Source organism: Orbicella franksi, chromosome 14, assembly GCF_964199315.1.
Source record: "Orbicella franksi chromosome 14, jaOrbFran1.1, whole genome shotgun sequence".
NCBI lineage: Eukaryota > Metazoa > Cnidaria > Anthozoa > Scleractinia > Merulinidae > Orbicella > Orbicella franksi.
Window position 1 is genome coordinate 5,979,831 of NC_138158.1, and position 19,624 is coordinate 5,999,454.

General features: G+C 37.4%; 2 protein-coding genes across 7 annotated transcripts in view; one reads left to right on the forward strand and one right to left on the reverse strand.

Moving 5' to 3' along the window:
* The window catches only part of LOC145468868 (protein Hook homolog), a 69,546-nt gene extending 54,018 nt beyond the window's left edge, over window positions 1–15,528 (reverse strand). For 3 of the 6 annotated variants that reach the window (XM_081452562.1, XM_081452560.1, XM_081452563.1), the window contains exons 1-25: window positions 15,389–15,528; window positions 15,125–15,213; window positions 13,110–13,182; window positions 12,655–12,705; window positions 12,189–12,240; window positions 11,051–11,131; window positions 10,888–10,955; window positions 10,690–10,758; window positions 10,371–10,454; window positions 9,719–9,825; window positions 8,302–8,378; window positions 6,982–7,046; window positions 6,715–6,798; window positions 6,548–6,590; window positions 6,216–6,301; window positions 5,201–5,254; window positions 4,717–4,767; window positions 3,990–4,049; window positions 3,759–3,825; window positions 3,183–3,264; window positions 2,522–2,594; window positions 2,330–2,397; window positions 1,383–1,499; window positions 1,167–1,249; window positions 543–643 (exon numbers count right to left, since the gene is read on the reverse strand). In XM_081452562.1, coding sequence (XP_081308688.1) covers window positions 543–643; window positions 1,167–1,249; window positions 1,383–1,499; window positions 2,330–2,397; window positions 2,522–2,594; window positions 3,183–3,264; window positions 3,759–3,825; window positions 3,990–4,049; window positions 4,717–4,767; window positions 5,201–5,254; window positions 6,216–6,301; window positions 6,548–6,590; window positions 6,715–6,798; window positions 6,982–7,046; window positions 8,302–8,378; window positions 9,719–9,825; window positions 10,371–10,454; window positions 10,690–10,758; window positions 10,888–10,955; window positions 11,051–11,131; window positions 12,189–12,240; window positions 12,655–12,705; window positions 13,110–13,182; window positions 15,125–15,213; window positions 15,389–15,430 — 1,827 coding nt within the window. In that variant the 5' untranslated portion in view covers window positions 15,431–15,528. Of the gene's footprint in view, window positions 1–241; window positions 290–542; window positions 644–1,166; window positions 1,250–1,382; window positions 1,500–2,329; window positions 2,398–2,521; window positions 2,595–3,182; window positions 3,265–3,758; window positions 3,826–3,989; window positions 4,050–4,716; window positions 4,768–5,200; window positions 5,255–6,215; window positions 6,302–6,547; window positions 6,591–6,714; window positions 6,799–6,981; window positions 7,047–8,301; window positions 8,379–9,718; window positions 9,826–10,370; window positions 10,455–10,689; window positions 10,759–10,887; window positions 10,956–11,050; window positions 11,132–12,188; window positions 12,241–12,654; window positions 12,706–13,109; window positions 13,183–15,124; window positions 15,214–15,388 lie in introns of all 6 variants that reach the window. The other 3 variants (XM_081452565.1, XM_081452564.1, XM_081452561.1) reach the window with 2 other exon arrangements.
* LOC145468117 (D-inositol 3-phosphate glycosyltransferase-like) overlaps window positions 1–19,624 on the forward strand; it is a 358,913-nt gene that overhangs the window by 268,070 nt on the left and 71,219 nt on the right. The gene's annotated exons all lie outside the window — the stretch shown is intronic.

The window sequence follows — 19,624 nt, forward strand, 5'->3', positions numbered from 1 at the left end:
AATATTAGGGCCAATCGACTTCTGGTTGGAGGCTAACCGGCTAGGGGCTGATCGACTGACCAGGAACCGACTTCGCGTATAAAAACCTCTGCAATTTTGAGAGAGTTTTCAAATATCACTCGTAGTGTAAATCCTTAATAGCACTCACATTCATACGATTACCTACACTAATTCATTTTATTCGGTTATAGCATCACCAACCTCAACACGGAAGAAACACAGAGAGAAAACAACAATTCACCTCAGGTTGAGATCCTGCATTTTGCTTGGGATCCAATGTTTTTATGACCTGAAATACATGAAAACAACTTCAAGAGCAGACCCACCACTACGACAAAGGCTTTAACCTTATCAGGCAAGGATTTGGAACATTTACTTTACAAGGCAAAGAAAGAATAGTAACTCGATTCTACTGTGCCATTATTGAATGGAAAGAACTCCAGGCCAAACAACAATGACCAAATAGATTTAAACAACTGGAACAAATATTGAAGACCATGAAAGAGAAGTACAATGAACGACAATTGCACGAAAAAACGTACACTCTTGGCTTTCTCCAAGTATTTCTTGTAGCGATCTTCCATAACTTTCATTTCTTGGTCTTTCTTATTCAGAAGTTCCTGAAGCACATTCACTTTTTCCGCTGAAACACAAGAATACAAAGAAATAACTACTACACGCTGTCGAACAAACAATTTATTAGGAAAATTTTGTACCACACGTATAGACTCAAGTAAAATTATGCGGAGAGTTATAATTTTCATCTCCAAATGCAAAGCTAAGGTAGAACAAAAAAAGCAATAAAAGCACTGCTCAATAGCTTTCATCTGAATGGTCACACACTGGGGTTTCATCCAGACTTAAAAGTTAGAACCACCTTGTACAGCATAATAAACAGTACCACATGAAAATACTGCTCAATAACTTTCATTTGAATGGTCACACGCAAGGGTTTCATCCACAGACTTTAAAGTTAGAACCAACTTGTACAGCATAATAAATAGTACCACATGAAAGTACTGCTCAATAGCTTTCATTTGAATGGTCACACACTAGGGTTTCATCCACAGACTTTAAAGTTAGAGCCACCTACCACAGCATGATAAACAGTACAACGTGAAAATACATTGCTCAATAGTTTTTATTTGAGCATACAGTTCACTCACCACTGCTTGACACTTTTGGCTCTAAACTGTCAATGTATGCCTTCTTTTTCTGCAATTCTTCGCTTGCCACTTTGAGTTTGTCCCTGCAAGAGTACTTTAGTCAAAGACCGCTTGAAAAATCAGTTTGCAGACAAACTGAATACATGAGATCATGGAAGTAAGCTTCCTAAATAAGCTACATACCTCAAAATTTGATCTAGTTTCAGTTCTACTTACAAGTGATCCGTGTATTTTTTCCCAAGTTCAGTATCTTTGTCCATCTCACCAGCACTCTTTTGATTCCTGACGTCATCGAGCTCGCTTTCGGCTTCCATCAGCTTCTGATTCAATTCTCTGTTGGCAAATTTTTTCAGCGATGAGAGTAATTATCATCGTTTAAAAACAGACAATAGCCCGCATCAGCACACAATCTGACGCAAACTTTAGAGCTTAAGCTTTCTGCACGTCCCTGGTCCTACTTGCAGGCTCAGGTAAAAATGCAGACTGCAACAGGAAAAGCAATGGTGGAAAGAATGACGGACTGATAATAAGGTACGGGAGGATGTCGCTCGGTTGACTTATTCATACTTGGGCGAGCATGAATTTTCTTCGACATTTCACTGTTAAGAAAACAAGGCTGCCGTGCCTGCTGCGAACCTCTCTCGCTTATCTATTCAGTGGTGTGCTTATATGGATGCAATATGTAAAGAGGGTTTGTGGAAAAAAAAATGTCTTTGCACCGAAATTTCTTGTATACCGCGAGGAAATAAAGGGTTCGGAAACCTTCTTTAGGTTTATTTTGTCCGAAAAAAAAACTGATAGATTCCCCACGAAATCAATACACCAGCTTTCCATTAGTGACGTTAAAATGTTGCCACTCACCGGGAAAATTGGCAAAGCACATAAAGGTTATAACTTCTTAGTTTACACGATCGAAGATATTCCCGCGGTAAAAACTCGCGCATGCTTAGTACGTTTTTCCGCTCTAAAGACGCAAACAGGAGACGGAAAGTTTGGGCGTTTCTGTGACATCAAGAGATCGCTCGAGAAAGCTGTCCGCAAAGGACACCCACAAAGTGGAAGCTGAGATAAGAAAAATACCCTAACTGATAGAGGTTTTTCACCGACAGCGTTTAATACTCATTTCTCTGCCGTGCTGTTCCACGCTTGAGTTCCTAACTCACCTGTTTTCCTTCTCTAACTGGTCCTTCCTTTCATTGGCATCATTTAGAAGACTCTGGAGAAGTTGATTCTGACAACAAGATAGAGACCTCTCTTATTAACAGACCTCTTAGTTTTACAACAAACAGTAGTAAGAAAAGAAATATTGCATCCAAAGAACAAACCGATAAATGAAATCCTTTGAAGTTCAGTACCTGTTCTTCTTGTTCGCCTTCCTTCTGTTCCTTAAGCTTCTTGTTTTCATGTTCCAGACGGAGAATCCGCTCCCTGTGATTAAAAAAAATCGATATCAAGGCGGAGTGGTTTTCACTTGAGTGTCAAAAGCAATTTGCATTGGCTTTAGTTAGACATTACTGCGCTACGCGATTGGTTTAAAAAAACTCGCGCCACTTTGTCATCCAATCAGAAGTAAAACCAAAACCGATCGTGAGTCGTTCGCACAAGTTTTCCCGCGCTTCACGTCAGCTACAGGTGCATACTTCGAGCTTTGATTGGCTAGATAGATTGTCTGTGTCCTTTGTGATTGGTCAGAGCAATTACTTTTGTTTCGGTTTTACCGCATTCAATGGAAACCCGCTCTAGCTGAAACTCATGGCCTGTATAACGGTAACAACATTCAGTCGTCTTTATCTGTGAAATGTGCCTTACTGCATAAACATGAACTGAACTACATCAACATGTACACCGTGCTAATACGCCAAACAACACACTTCACTGATACGCAGGCTAAAAACTTATCGGATTGGACTGGACTATTCACTATACAGTTTCTTAAGTGGCGGAATACAGATGAGTCTATGCGAAGAAAACATCTGTTTATTCAAGCTTGAAAAACACTTTCAACATCTTGCATACTTCACTTCTGGAGACATAGAACTGCCAAGGTCAAAATCATCACTAGGAGGGGTACCAGGGGACAGTTGACGCATTGGAGAACCTGAAAATATGTACACGAATAAATCAAAAAATGTATATCCAACAAACTAAGTGACAATAACATTGAAAGCAAACTATACATTTATATACTTCCAATATGATTAAATAAGGTTCCTTTAAAAATCACTACGATCAACTTAAATATCAATACAATTCAAACTCCAGGGTATTGTTGAACATGTAAGGGTAAAGCACGCATTTTACATAGCAAGCCTGGTCAAGTTCTTTGTAATTTGTTCTTTGGCAGTCATGGCAAAGCACTTCACTCTCATGAACCTATAGTCGACTCTAACTGGGTACCTGCAAATGTTTTGGCTGAAAAACACTGAATAAAAAAACCGAGGACAGACTACCGCGGTATCATCTGCTTCTCGGAGTGGAGTACTCACAAACACAGATAGATTTCTCCAGTACGTTTGCTTCACATCACAGAAACTAGAACAACCAAATGCACTACAGCTCTACGTACAAACATAGTATACACATGTATAGTACCTGCTACTTGAGCCAGTTGTAGTTCCTCATTTTCCTCTTTTAACTTAACTCTTTCTTGCCGTAAACGCTATAACACACACAAAAAAATACATAAATAAATAAATTAAAAACACCTACTTCCTACTATTATTAATAGTTGCATGTATGTTTAAATAAACAATTCTGAATCTCACACAAGGACATTATTAATATCCAGTGGAAAGGTTTTCTACTGAGAAAAAAAAAACTTACTTCATTTTCTCCGTCTAGGTTTGAGACTTTCTCTTTCGCCTTCCTTGCCTCAAACTCCGCCTGTTTTTAAAAAAGAAAAAAAAAACAAATGTGTTGATTATTGACAAGTAAGGGTTCTCCTTTGATTAAATGATTGTGAAACGTTCAGGCTACGGTTTTCCAACTCAGCTGTGGCACTATTTTAACACTACATGTAGATGTAGCCAAGTAGGAAACAGAAAGGCTAGACTCTGTATCTCTATCACCAGAGACTAGTATCGATATGTGTTCTCAAAACTCTCAATCATGGTCAAGGCTCTTAATGTACTCCATAAATAACCTGAATTGTAACATATCATGAATTCTTTTCCCTAACAAGGAAGCGCTCTTACAAGTTCAGGCATTTAACTATAAAATTGCTTCCTCCAAAGTCTCCCAATGGACAACATGACAAAATCTGTGATGCAGAGGGTAACAGTGCATAGTTCCCCTTAAATGTTGACTGCTGACAGCGTTTGCACATGAATTCTTTTAATGTCTTCATTGTACTGTTAATAACAAATCACTCAATGATTGGTCGTTCAAGAAACCAGTTATTTCTGTTTCTCTCAAGTCTCAATGTTTCCCTTGGCTCTGCCTCGAGAAACATTTAGATTCTTGGGAAACAAAATTAGCTGTTTCCTTCTAGACCAGTCGTTACGTGTTTATTATGCTAAGTTATTCCTCCACAGAGTGATTTACACTGTACCTTGTCAGCTCTCCTCTGCAAGTCTGAGACCTGAACTTGCAGCTGGTGAACCTAAAAATAACAGAATAAAAAGCATGCCATGAGATCAAACATCAGTCACTACATGAAAAGAGGGTGGGGCGAAGGTGAATTGAAGTCACTAAAATAGAAATTGTATTGCCACCTCTACAAAAAAGTTCCAGGACACACACATGATGTAATGCATTTCAGGGCCGCAAAGATCAAACTGCTGACAGTTTGATCAAAAATACTATTTGGACCTACATGTATTTGTTTTAGCATTACATGCCACATCTTGCAATGCACTGTAAAAATTACACTAAAAGATTGTAAGATAAAGGTTTTAAAAAAATGCCACACAGGAGAGAAAAGTGATAGGGTTAAAACCCACACACAGCTCTGCTTTCATACCACAGCTCCAACCAACATGTATAATGGCATGCAAGTATCACTGACAGAAATCATTTTACGTTTCATTGCTAACCTGCTTCTTGTAAGTATCAACTTGGGTTTTCAGTGAGTTGGCTTTTCGAAGATCCTATTAACAACAAAATATTTGGCAAGATCAACATCATAAACAATTATACGTACCATTAAATAAAATCATGAACATTTCAATCAACCATTCATTCATTAATTTTTCTGGTTAATGCAGGTCCATGTATTTTCGTTATTGGTTTAGTCTGCGACTAGGCTCCTTGAAGGGAAAGAAAGAATGAAAGGAAAAAGGGAGATTCTTCCCCTTTCCTTCCCTTCTTTCTTGCCATGTGCAGAGCCTGCTCACAGGCTATTATTAGATGTGCCATTGCCCATTTGCCACAATTCCTGAACTCATTGATAATTCGTCGAGTTTAAACAAAGGAAATCATGGCCATGAACGTGTTTGGATATCTGATCCTTATATAATAGCTTAGATTTTTACGATTTTATTTCTCAGTTTTCTCCTTAGTTTAAGTTTCGATCGAGAAGATCTTTGACTATCAAAAAACTCAAGACAGTGTTTGCCCACATTTCCAGACACCTTGAAGTTCATCGAAATACTCCAGCCTGCATCGTATTTTCGACTCTCTTCGATCTCAATGTTTGGAAAATATGGTCTTTGTGTTTGTTATATTACGTTAAGTATCTCTTTGTACATGTTTGCACAAATTGTTAGGATATTCAACATTTAAGAGATCAAGCATTCCTTTTCATTTATATTGGAAAAGTTACAAAACAATAGCTTTTAATAAAACAATCCAGTAGATTTTTCTTTTTTTTGCATATGACATTCAGTTAAGTTGTACAATGTTGTACCACAAAATATTCCATTGTTTTGGAGAAGCCAAAAGTATTTCTTAAAATTCAACATAAAAAGGTTACAGCCTAGCTCAACTTCAGTCAAACCTTGGCCTAACACCACTTTCCTAAAGTGGCCACTTGGCTCTTCCCCAGAGTATCTATTGAAGAAAGATTCAACTGAATTTACTCGTGCATTTAAACAAGCTTGTAGTGTATACCTCTTGTAAATTCATGGTTTCTTTCATGTATGTCACATTTTTCTCTTCCAGTGCCTTCATCTGTTTTCTCATGTCTGACAGTTCCTCTGCAAGATCAAATGAAATTAGCAGCTTTAGAAAGGATTTGTACAAGTGCACAAGTTTAATTTGAATGTCTTTGGTTGAACTAAAAATTACATTGTACTTTAAGTGAAAAATACACTTTGATTTTGCATGTCTTTTTCAGATTATGCTGATTATTTTATTAATATTTTTTCCCTGTAATGTCAGCAATCTAGGGGTACATATAGCAAGTCCACTGCGTCAACATTCCATATTCTCTCTCAACTTACCTAACTTTTTCTTGTAGAGCTCTATTGTAGACTCATATTTTATCTGATAAACAAAGACAAGCCAGTTCAAAGGTTATCAAAAATTGCCTGCATAATACAAAGTATGTTATCATTTTCATACGACGATTATCCTTTAATTATTGCTTTACTCAAAATAATGTACATACCACTTTCTCTTGAGAGTGCCGCAACACATCCATTTCATCTTTTAGCATCTGAGACTCTTCAGCCAAACTCTGCAGTTGTTCATTCTTGGGAGAGAAAGCAGGTCACAGAACATTACAACCTGTGAATAAATGTTGTTACAAAGAACATGCAAACAAACAATACATGATTCCCAGGTGGCAGCATAAAAAAAATCGTGCAGAAAACAAAAGAGTATTCAGTGAGCAAGACTATAAATTAAAATAGCGAGAGAGACAAATGTACCATACCCGTTCATTTAATAGCAGCACATCTCTTTCCATTTGCTCATACTTGATTTTAAACTCATCCCGTGCTGAAATTAATTTAAGTATTAAGCACCATTAATTTTGTAAAATGACATGTTGGATGAATGATATTGCTGTACAATATATCAAAGAAAGCAAAATTTTCAATCTAACATTAGAAAACTACATGTCTAGCTGAACATAATTCTTAGTATTGCATTGCGCATCCCTACTGCGCATGATTTTTGCATCACTAGCGCACATACATGAACGTGTGCTTGTACAAAGCATAGCGAAATAAATGCTCGTTTTCTCTTAAACGAGCACGGTGACCCCTACTTTTTTTTCATAATTTCAATGAGAAAAATATCCTCAATAACTGAGAAAAAAATTAGCAGAAATCTATGACTACATGTACTGTTATGGCAAATGAAATAAATACTACAGAGGGAGACATAACGGGCCCAACAGTGCATGTCCAAATTATGTTCCTTTAAAGGATAAAAAATTGCAGGGTATTTGAATGCATTTTTTCCGAGACGTAGAAGAATAAACAATCAAAGAAAGTTAAACTCTGTGTGATATAACACGCTGCATTGAAAAATAATTGAGCTTAATTGCTGCGCACAGAGATTACCAAAAGTCACCTAAATAACCGTATTTGCATTTCAGCATTGTGGGGTGAAAACAAGCACGGTGACCCCCTCTTCTTATTGTGTTTTTAATATCTCCTTGTCCTGTATTAAACAACAGCATACCAAGTTTCATCGGAAATCTACAGCGGGTTCTTTTACTAGGGAATCACCTTAACTATGCATCCACCAAAGGTCACAAAACCAATAATAAAAGTACTCCTCTCTGAATCTGATATGTTTTTTCACATAACATGACATTACTAACATTAATCACAAATTTAAAGTTTAAATTGAACAGTACATGCATGCATGCATGCATCAGATGTACATGTACATGCAATTGTAAGGTACATGTGTACAAAAGCTAAATACAGTTTGTCACCTTTTTTGGCGAAAACCTGTATCAAACATGAGAGTTCTTTATACCAAAACACAGATTAAAGTCTTTTCAGAACAAAATATTGATGAATGTACAATTTATGTACATAGTAACAAGATGTAAAATAAAACATTCAATTCTTTGGATCTTACCGAAGCACAAAGACGAACGATACATGGATGGGTTGTTAATTTTGTAAATGTAGCTTACTTGTTTCTTTACAAGATGAACTTTCTTTAGCTTTCTCTATGGTGTACTATAGCTAAATTGCAATTATAGCATTTTATTAATTATTACAGTTTTACTTACAAGTTTCCATAGCATAATTCTCTTCCTTAAGCTGCTCCACCTGCTGTTGAAGCTGGTGCAGTCTCTGAGTGGAAAAACTAGGAATGACAATATTCACAAATTTAATTTAACATTGCGTAAAATAATGATTTACAGTATGAGCACAAAATGACCATTTTAATAGCAAGAGAAATGCTAAAAGTGTCTTTAAAACCTGATCCTTGTACCAGACATTCTCACTGGAAACGGCAACACTTAAACTAATAAGAATTATAATTATTTTGACTGTATTAAAGGAGGGGCTTTATTTATCAGCAGGTAACCTCATTAAAAATGAATAATCTTGTACAGGCAACCAAGTTAATATTAAACAACAGAAAGTTTAAGAGGAGAACCTACATACAGCGTAAACCCAAAAGTAAATAAGTAATGTTGATTGTACCTGTCCAGTAATTAAAATAAATTTTATTAAGTTATGTCCTAATTCTTGAAGCTGAAATTCTCATACATGTAAAACATTATTTTGTACATGTACTTTCACCCTTCAAGTTAATTAATGAATACTGAACTTCAAAGTTATGACCAAGTGGGAATCATTTATAAAATGCTTATTCCAATTTTCTTACATTTAGCTGTGTACAATTCACATTAGATGTACATAGATCTCTATTTTTTCATTGCCCATCCCACAAAGCCACTCCTTATCACAGACTAACCCCAAATAGAGTAGCTTAACAATAACATAATGCACTTTCTGTTAAGTGCCCTTTCCTTATAATTACACCAATTCCTTAACTCCCTCTCTCAAACAGACCCTGTCAATAATCCCAACTGTTATGCCTTCCACCACTGGAGTTAAATTCCCTCTATAATAAGCCCATTCTCTGTTGAGCTCTTACTTTTTGCAACCCCACCATTGACTACAGACCTTACACTGTGCATCACATATATGTTCACATGTAACAACAAAGCACTGTGCCTCTGTAATATAATGACCTCTTTCTTGTCTGACAGATGTAAGCCCCTTTCCAATAATCCCAGTCTAATAGAATATAGGGTGGGTCCTCTCTCAGCATCAGTTGTGCCCCTTCTATGACAGACCCTCTCTCTATCACTCTTATGTAAGTAGCAGCACCCCTTACACTGGGCCCCTCCCTGAATTAATGAGGCCTCTTTCCAGTAATTACTCTCCCCTTTGTTAGGCTTCCTTCTTTAACACATCCCCTCTCCATTAGGTGCCATCACTCTCTTGATAACGCCATTTAACCCAATCCATACTTTTATACCTCCTATCAAGTAAACCACCTCTCCTTTGCTAAGCTGGACTTCTTCCCTAATATGCCAATCCAGTCTACATGTACCTATACATCAAATAGGCCTCTTCAAACATGTCCAAACAAAACCATGCCACTTACAAAAGAATTTAGGGCTAGTTTACCTGATATCATCATCTCTGTCACCACTTGCATCTCGCCGACTTAACTTTTCTCTAAGTCTGTCATTTTCCAATTGTAAGCTACCCTCATGTTCTTTAATGAAGGACAACTGAATCAAAAGACAAACAAGAAAACTGAGAATGGTTTTTTTAAGAAAATTAAAACTACGTCAGATAATCTTTTGCCTTGTGTATAGAGTTGATTATTAAACTGATATTAAATTAAAGTAACAAATAAAGCAAATTGTCATCGAATACATGTTTACACACAAATCATGTATTAACCTCTAGCACTAAATCTGCTAAATTGTCAATTAACATTAAGCTCTATGTAAGCTCTCAAAAGACCTCTTTTGAACAAAGGACAACAAAACATTTTCCTACTGGCTACAGTAAAAAGATACACAGTTGATCAATTAACTGAATATGAGGACTATGGAAAATATTCTTTAGGACTCCTAAAACTTAACACTACATTCCCAAAACTTAACACTACATTCTACTACATGTACACTGTTACGTGACTGCAATTCAAAGTCAATAAGAAGGTTTAGACCAACCCTTACAGACAGCCCTATAAGCTCAAAATGATGAGTCACATTCCTTCAACATGCCTGGAGTACAGTGCTGAAGAAAAGCAATTTTGTTTATCTACCTGTTCATCCAATTCATGGCATCTCTGGGAGAGTTCTTCCTTTTCAGCTGCAATACTGCTCAGTTGTTCTAGTGTCCTCTTGTGCTGGTTATATTAAACAGATAACACATATTTATTTTATTGTATGATACCATAATATATTACGGAAAAGGTTAAGGAGGCCAATTTTTATGACAGGAAACAGCTACATGTACATGGGGGTATTGCTAACTCCTCTCCTAGCTCATCACAGGTAACCACCTAACATTCTGTGAATAATCCAGTTTAAAGTTACATTGAATAAATTTAGAAAATGACAAAATTTAAGGGGAGACCTTACCTGCATCTCTAGTTCTTTGAACATTTCACTGTCTCCTCCTGGTAAGCCACCTTCTTTAGCTATCATCAGCTGTTACCAAAACACAAAAAGGTTAACCATGTCAACCAATTTTTCACAACATAAACAGATATATTTGCCCGGTAAATAATTTTGCAAAGTTAATGCACAGTACAAACTGAAATGGAGACAATAACTGACCTCTTGAATTGCCATCATAACTACATGTTGTACAGATTCTTCCATAGACATAATAACCTGAATGTATTCTGTAAGTACAACAAGACATTCTGTTAGAATTGGGTGAGCAACACAATGACAATACAAGTACTGATCATGAATTCATACATGCACAAAACAGTACCTTGCTTGTCTTCACAGTTAACTGCACAGCCCAAAACCAACTGCAAAAGTCTGCCAAGTTCAGCAATGTCCAAGTTTTCAACTGCAACATCACAAACATAAATAAAGGCATGCAGATCAGTCATCAGTATTATCAGTACCGTAGAGATTTAGTAAAGTCAGAGCCTGAGACACTTAGCAGTATTTCTTTTTGGGAACTCAAGAGGGTTATTATTGGAGAAAGAGAACCGCTAGGTTTTTGATATAACTGTAACACCTGAATACAGTCAAAACTCTTGTAAATTCGAAAAAAGTGGTTGTAACTGGAGCTGGTCACTGGCTCTTGTAAGCAGCCACACAATGAAACAATAGAGTCTGGTCGCTTATAAATTAGAGCTTTAAACTAATTAGCACAAAGCTTGCAAAATGTAAATCTATAGTTGTTAATAGTCTAGTTGCTGTGATGTTAAAAATCACTTTATTTTGCCTGTTACAGGTTCACATCTGTACAGTGTACTTATCCACAAGGATTGAGAACTTCACAGAATCACTTATTCAGATGACATAATATAAGAAACAGACTCTTGGAGTGGTCCCTTAAGAGAGCATAAAAACAAAGGGTAAGACCTGTAGTTGGTCACTTCCTGATTGAAGTGGTTGTGGCCACTCATGGGAGTGGTCACTTATGAAAGCTTTTCATTACAGAGTTTGAGTGACAACTGGTACAAACAGCGTTTCACAAATGTGGTCATAATAATATTATTACATCTGGTCGTTTACAAGTCAGAGTGGTTGCAAGGAGTGCAACTACTTAAAATAAAGTAGAGTTTTTTCATTTGAGAGAATTTTGCTGGCACATGAAATTACATTTGGGACAGATACAATTATTTTTAACGCCATGAATTGTAATAAAGATATAAAGATAAAGATGTCAAACCACCATTGATCTCATTGTACTCTAATGGTGTTGTACATGTGATTCAATCAGAATAGCTGGGTATTTATTGGAATTGGGGCATCCATCCAGCACATCTTTTGTGCCTGATCTTTTTAGAAGACTTCATGCAATATCTAGTACTACACTGTTGTAACTAAGTTTGCAAAAAAAAGAAAAATTATTCATATTTTATTCTGAACATGTATTGCAGTATGTACTGTACCTATTGCATTGACGTCAGGCATGGGAAATCCTGAAATATCCATTGTCAGCACCTGAAACATTTCACAATTTCCAAGCATTTCAGTGGATGGAAATATTCTCACAGAAATAAGACATCCTTCCAGCCACACAAAAATCAAATGGTAAATCTGGATCATGTGTACCAAATCAACACCCCAATAGATGCTCAGTTGACACTCAATCAAAACTTGATCAACCGTCAGTCCATAGTTAGCCAACTCGTATGCATCAATCGAAAATTAGTTGACTGTCAACCAAGAGGTCGATGGAGTGCCGATCGAGTGTACACTGAGATGCAGATGGAGTGTCAATCAAGTATCAATTGATTGTCGATGGAGGGTTGATCGAAAGTATCAATCGCGGGGTGTCAGTCAAGGGTATCGATCAACACTTGACAGCAGATGCTTTAAGTACACATGATCCATAAATTCTTCTAGCATACATACCTCAGTATAGTAATCATGGACTCCTTTCACAAGTTTCTTAAGGTTGTTTACCTAGAACACAATACAATATCCAGAGTACAAAGATAGATAAATATATCAACCATGAGGCTACATCTAGGGTGGTCCTGCAAAGGGAGATGCCCATCACTGCAACACATTGAAAGTAAAAAGATGGGGGGAGATAAATAATTTTATATAATATATGTAATAAAGAAATACTGTGACATCATTTGAAGTTAACTAAGAAAAAGAAATACAATTATTAATATTAATACAATAGATATCCTAGCTAGAATTTAATTATTCTAAACAAAGTGCTTTCTTAAATAATGAAGTTTTTGTTATATCTAAAACATTGCTAGGCAATGAGTTCCATTCTTGAATGGTTCTGCTACAGATTAATGCAAACGCCACATACTACAATTAGCATAAGACTGAGGGAGAATTTTACTAACCTTGAGTCTCCTGTTATCTCCTGTATCATGTCTAATTTTTGAAACCCACTCATCATCAAACCAGTCTGGAGCACTAATTAACAGAATTCAATATTCTATATTATAAATTATTTATTACTAACAATGTTTTACATGTAAACCACGTTAATCACTGTCATATGAGCCATGAAGAACAATATTCAGGAATGCAATATGCAGGGATGGTACAGAATGATGTAACAGTGTTTGCCTCACATCAATGTGAACCGAGTTTGTTGTTGGTTCCAAACCTTATACCAAGGGTTTTACCGCAGATAATTCACCCACATAATACCACATAAAAACTAATATTTCTAAATTTCAATTTGTTCCAACCAGGGTGCAAAAAAACAAAAAACAAAAACAAACAAACAAAAAACGTTAGGGCCTGCCCTTCAGGCAAGATGTAACTATGATGTACATGTACATGTGCTAGCTGTCATTTTTAGCCCCAAAAACATTTCATCCCTTACAAACAACACTTCTATAATGTTAATCTCCTCAAAAATGTTCCCAAAAACTTCACGTACACATAATTTGGGCAACAGGGTTGTGCTCTAGAAGCACCCAGGTGCAACTTCTCTGCAGACCTTCTTTCCCAGTATGTAATAATTTAAATAAAAGCTATTGAGTGACACTTTCACATGCCGTAATTGTTTATTTTTTGCTTCAAGTTGTTGCTACAGCTATTGTTAGTAGCTTTTATGTTTATACATGCTAGCTACAGTGCAGAACTTTCACGTACTACATTTGCATATATATGTACAAAGTACAGATGAAACGCTAGTGTGTGACCACTTAAATGAAAGCTACTGAGCAGTACTTTCATGTGGTACTGTTTATTATGCCATACAAGATGGTTCAAATTTTTAGGTGTATGGCTGAAACCCTACTACGAGAGAACTCAAATGAAAACTATTGAGCAGTAAATACTTTTGTGTGGTACTGTTTATTATACTGTACAAGGTGGTGCTAACTTTTAAGTCTGTATATACCATAAATCGTCGAATTAGCACCCGGGGCGCTTATTTTAAATTTAGGGGAAGACAGGGGGTGCTTATTCAAAGGGGGCCCTTACATAATTTTTACCAAATTGTGGGCTGACATGATCATTTTTTTCAGTACGTCATCTGCACGTAAACAACAATATAAGCTGTTTATCGACTTAAAAAGCTGATCCTAAAGTTTAAATCACGGCACTGTTAGTAAGTACTTAACGTGTTCAACGTGTTCACTTAATGTGTTCACCTAACATGTTCACATCTGAAACAATGTACAAATCTAATACTACACGACAAAATCTATACATCCTTTGTTGTCTCATTACTCATCCACAAAATGGGGGGAGGGGAGGGGGTGCTTATTTTAAATTTCAGCCAATAGGAGGGGTGCTTATTCGAGGGGGAGGTGCTAATTCAAGGATTAATGGTAATAAACCTTAGTGTGTGAATAGTCATACTGAATGTCATCAAGCAGAGTGTGATTATATTAGGGAGCAAGGAAAACCAATTTGCAGGATTGCCCTTTAGGCAATCTGTGACTATGATGTGCTAACTCAAGTCATTCTCTTATGGTACTTCTGTAAATAAAAATTCGTCAAAAAGTTTCCCAAGAAACTTAAATTGCCCAATGGGCAAGTGAAACACAGAATCAACTAGCCTGATTGCAAATCCAGTAGCCCCAAGCTATCAGACCAGACTTTCTTTACATGTTGCTACATACATCCTTGTTGCTTTTTTTTTAATCTATACAAGGTGCATCTATATATATGTACAACCCTCGGATTATAACCAGCCATTCAAACGAAAGCTGTGTGGTCACAATTAAGCTGACGAGCCAGACAAATCAGTGTTATGAGTAACTATAAGAAATCAATTACTATGAAAGAGAATCGGAAGTGGACAATATCACCGAAGGCATTCAGGTCCAACATGTATTTTCGACATTGTACAAGTACACAAAAATAAAATTCATCCAACTTAGTCTTGCTCACTTACATTTCAGCCAAGCATTCACAGAGGGCAACACCGTCAGTTAATTCCACGACAGTTTTATGAGGAGCTTTGATTCCTTCAAAGGTACTGACCTATTAAAATGGAAAAACACGAAGGAGGTTACCCTGCTCGGCAATATCACAATATGAGCGCAAGAATAACTTATGAATTCTTCACAAGATTGTGGCATCGCCAATTAATGAACAAAAGTTAAATGAACGAAACAAAAAGAAGACATTCGACTCGGATTCCATCAGAGTAGCCTACCCATTTCATCAGACTTTCGCACATCAACTCCTCGTCCATCATGCTGGCGACTGAAGGCGTTCTAATTAAATAAAGTAGTAGAAAAAAGGCTCAAAATGTAGCAATATTTACAAGGTAAGCTTCAGGGCACTGAAGTAATGTCTGACCGCCGGCGCGGTTGCAAAGCAGTACATCGAAATGGCCTCATGGGAAATAAACGACATTTTTATGCCCATGGGGTCCGGTGTCTGGAAGTTTCTATTCAATTCTTCCAGAGTGAATGGAGTAAACATTGACTTATCTTGTTGTTTACTGCGACTGCCAATGACAACAAGAAATACGCTTGATAACCAGCAGCGATATTTATCAGAGAGCTCTGTGATGGCTATAGGGATTTGCATAGAGATGGGCTAATTTTTCTTTAAGGATCAGAAATTTTTCGGCGACTTTTTTGAGACTGAACTCAGTATTACAACACAGACAGCAGTGATAAACATTTTAAAAACATGCATTTTATGAACTTGACGTTTTGTATGCTAGTCAACATACATTTTCAAAAGCATAACGTTAAAATGTTTTGAAAAGCTTTTTATACTGTTTATCACCGCTGTTTGTGTTATATTTTTAATCAAGTTACGATGGCTGAAGACCAAGAGTTTATAAGAACTATTGTACTTTTGAGTCACTTTTGGTAGTCTCGAAAAAAAGGTAACCTGGTCTTAACTTTTTATGTCAAACAATATCTATCTTACTCTTTAATCAGTTGGACTTTTCTCGTTTCTGGTTGTAGCCTGATAGCTTTTTTATGGCACACATGCACCTCCCCGTTAGTAAACACCTGAGTAAACAGCAAGGGCAAAAATTCTGGGCTTCATCCAGACCCTGTCAATCTTGGAACAGATAAGAACACGAATCTCTTTTTAATACGACAGTTAAGCCCTAAATAAGCAACCTCTGATAGCCTATCGCCATTCTATCTGTCCAAGAATCCTACACTTGGAGTCTTGTAGCATCAAATCATCAGATTAATTTTTGATGTATTGTAGTTATGTGTTTAGCGTTCCATCCTGTCTGACCTCCCTTAAATAAACCTGACATAGGTATGCGAAACGCATAAAGCTAGGGTTTGCGAGCTGTTTTGGTCTGAAAACGGTACGATGTTTAGATGAAAGTAATATTTTCCTCATGAAGCCCTCAGTTACTTTAATTTTACAGGGCGGTCGCAATTCCTGGTTTACAGGGCATCGATTTCACATGTTTTATGTTATTTTGGTCTGAAATAGGATAAGGGTTTCAAAAAACGCGCTGCAAACCCTAGCCATAAGTTTCTAGGGGTGCACACCGCCCCCCCGGAATCTTGGAGGCGTAGCATACTGATCCGAGAGACTGTTTGGAGACCTCAGTCGGCATAGCGTGAGTTGTACAGAGTTTCATTCATAATGTTTGAACCAGAAAGTTCAACAAAGCAGCGACGAATTCACATTGTCGTGGTTGTGGTTGCCTTTTTTGTTGCTTTCGCTGTCGGAATCGTGATCGGATATTTTGCGATCAAAAAACTGGCAGAATCGAAAGAACAGGATGTTGAACAACAAGACCAAAAAGCTGACCTCCAAAAACGCCATGAGGAATTGATGACTTATCATAAGAAGTTTCAAACAACTGTCAGCGAGCAAGAACTTGAAAAAAGCCTCAGGTAAACTGACAAATTAAGTCTCAGTCATAAATAATCGTTGCAGTTTTGTACAAAACTTAAGCAGTTGTGAACTGAATAACGCCTGAAAACATATTCAGGCTTATACGGAGAATCGAACCCATGACCTCTGCGATATCGATACCCGGTGCAGTGCTGTATTACGTACCAACTGAGCTATCAAGCTAACTGGGCAACGTTGTTAGTTCGTAATATACCCGTGTATGGTTAAGAATGCAAGGGAATATATAAAAGATCATATACTGGAACTGTGGAGATAGATGTAAAGACATGAATGATGAGGGTCGTACAGGGGGCGGGGGGAGTGGTTTGGCACGGTTCACGAACGGGAAAAATAGAGGATCACGGATCACGGATATAAAAATTTCGTTTTCCCGAATCACGAAAATAAGAGAGTAAGATACTCGTTTTAATAATCTGCTTTTACACTAAAATGAGTGTTTGAAGAAAGCAAAATCGTGAAAGGCTAAGTCAAGGCTTCATATTGCAAATCGCATGCCTAACTCACTCTCGATAGACGACTCTAACTCATTCGGGGACTCGCGTCTCAAAATAACGTAGAATAGAGTGGTGAAATCACGAATATCGGTTATCAATTCAAGTTCTTCACGGAAAACCGTTTTCTAAGAGGCTAATGAACAAAGTTCGGCAGATGAGCTTTCTTTGTTCTCCAGTTTATTTTAATTTGGAAGTTTAATTTTTGTGATATGGACCGGCAAAATTTTTTCAGGTTTCAACTCTCCTTGATGTGCTCTTTCGAACACATTGTAAAAATATGCATATTAAAAACTTCAAAAGTGGCAAAAAAAACATGACGTCATCACTGTGACGTCACAACTTTGACATTTACTGACATTTTTCATGTAAACATAATTGGCAATAGGTCTCCTGCTTATCTGCCAAGTTTGGTGTAGAAAGAGTCAATATTTTTCAAGTAATGCGAAATAATGTGAAATACCCAGAACCGACGAAACATTTGGGGGGTGGTTTGGCCCCTACGTATTTAGCGACGTTAGGATCACGTCCCACACGATAATAAAGGACTTGAATTCTGAGTTTGTCTATCTCGATGAGGAAGTGATATTTGATATCACTGAGGTTTGCTTTCAATGCTCACCGTGGAAATAATTTTTTTTAATGTTTGTGAAATCGGCACTTTGTGATTCGTTTTTTTACGTGTTAGAACGTTAGGACAAAACGTTAGAATGCTGTGAAGGCCGTTAACTATCCGTTAGCTACCCGTCCGTTAGCGACCGTTTAACGGATAAGCGTCAAGGTACGTTTTCCCGTTCACGGTCACATATATTACGTGACTCAACAAGAAATATGGCCGGCCGCCTGAATGAAATTTAAACAAGAAGTCAATCGACCATCCGCAGTGAAGAACAAATTTTGCCAAAACCCAAGCCAAAGCATCTTTGCGTGACACATTGACCCAGGCAGCGTTGTCTGGACTCTTATTGACAACGGCAAATTAGCCAATCAGATTGCGAGATTGGTATTGTGGTAAAAATGTGCTTTGCTGCAAATAATATTCTGCTTATGTTTACTACTAACCACGCTCTTGTATGAAAAATGGCAGATCGCTGCCCTGAACTGTGATTTCCTCGTGAAAACAAACTTGGTAACTGACTGATAAAACAATTATTAAAGTCGTCTATCGCAAAATATCTTGATTTTTCAGTGTCTCGCATATACAGTATTTTCCCGCGAAGGCAAATAATTAATATGAGAGGTTAGGAGTACACCCCCTGGGAAGTCTGACGTCAAAATTAAGAAAGAGGCGTTGCTTAGATCCGAGAGACCGTTTTGAGACCTTTGTCGAGCACAGTGTGAGTTGTAAACCCGGGGGGGGGGGGTAATGCCATATATGGGCTATATAGGTATGTGCCGCTGTGAAGGGTATGGTTCTCAAGCAGTTTACTCTAGGATAGGGTATATAAATCAGAGCGTTTGCGTCCAGTTGCGTTGGTTGAAGATTTTATCTAGACTAAGGAAACCAAGAATTGCCACTCAAAAATATAAAAACATCAAATCGGCAAGTTTAAATTTACGCAAATCAGCCTCAACAGTGTCGATAGATGGGGGGATTTGGGGAGTTTACTCTAGTATAGGCCAGCAAAATTCAGCTGAACTAGCTCTGGTATAGACCAAGGGTTCCAAGGTCCCAGCGGCTCATCCCCACCCAGAAATTCCCAAAGTACCCCCCCCACCGGGGTTGTAAAGAGCTTCATTCATAATGTTTGAACCAGAAAGTTCAACAAAGCAGCGACGAATTCACATTGTCGTGGTTGTGGCTGCCTTTTTTGTTGCTTTCGCTGTCGGAATCGTGAGCGGATATGTCCCGATCAAAAAACCGACATAATCGAAAGAACAGGATGTTGAACAACAAGACTCCAAAAACGCCATGAGGAAATGGTGACTTATCATAAAAAGTTTCAAACAACTGTCAGCGAGAAAGACCTCACTCAGGAAGAGACCCTCAAGTAAGCCAAAAACTAAGGTATATATACAACGCAAACCGAACGTTGTAGACGTTTTGCTAT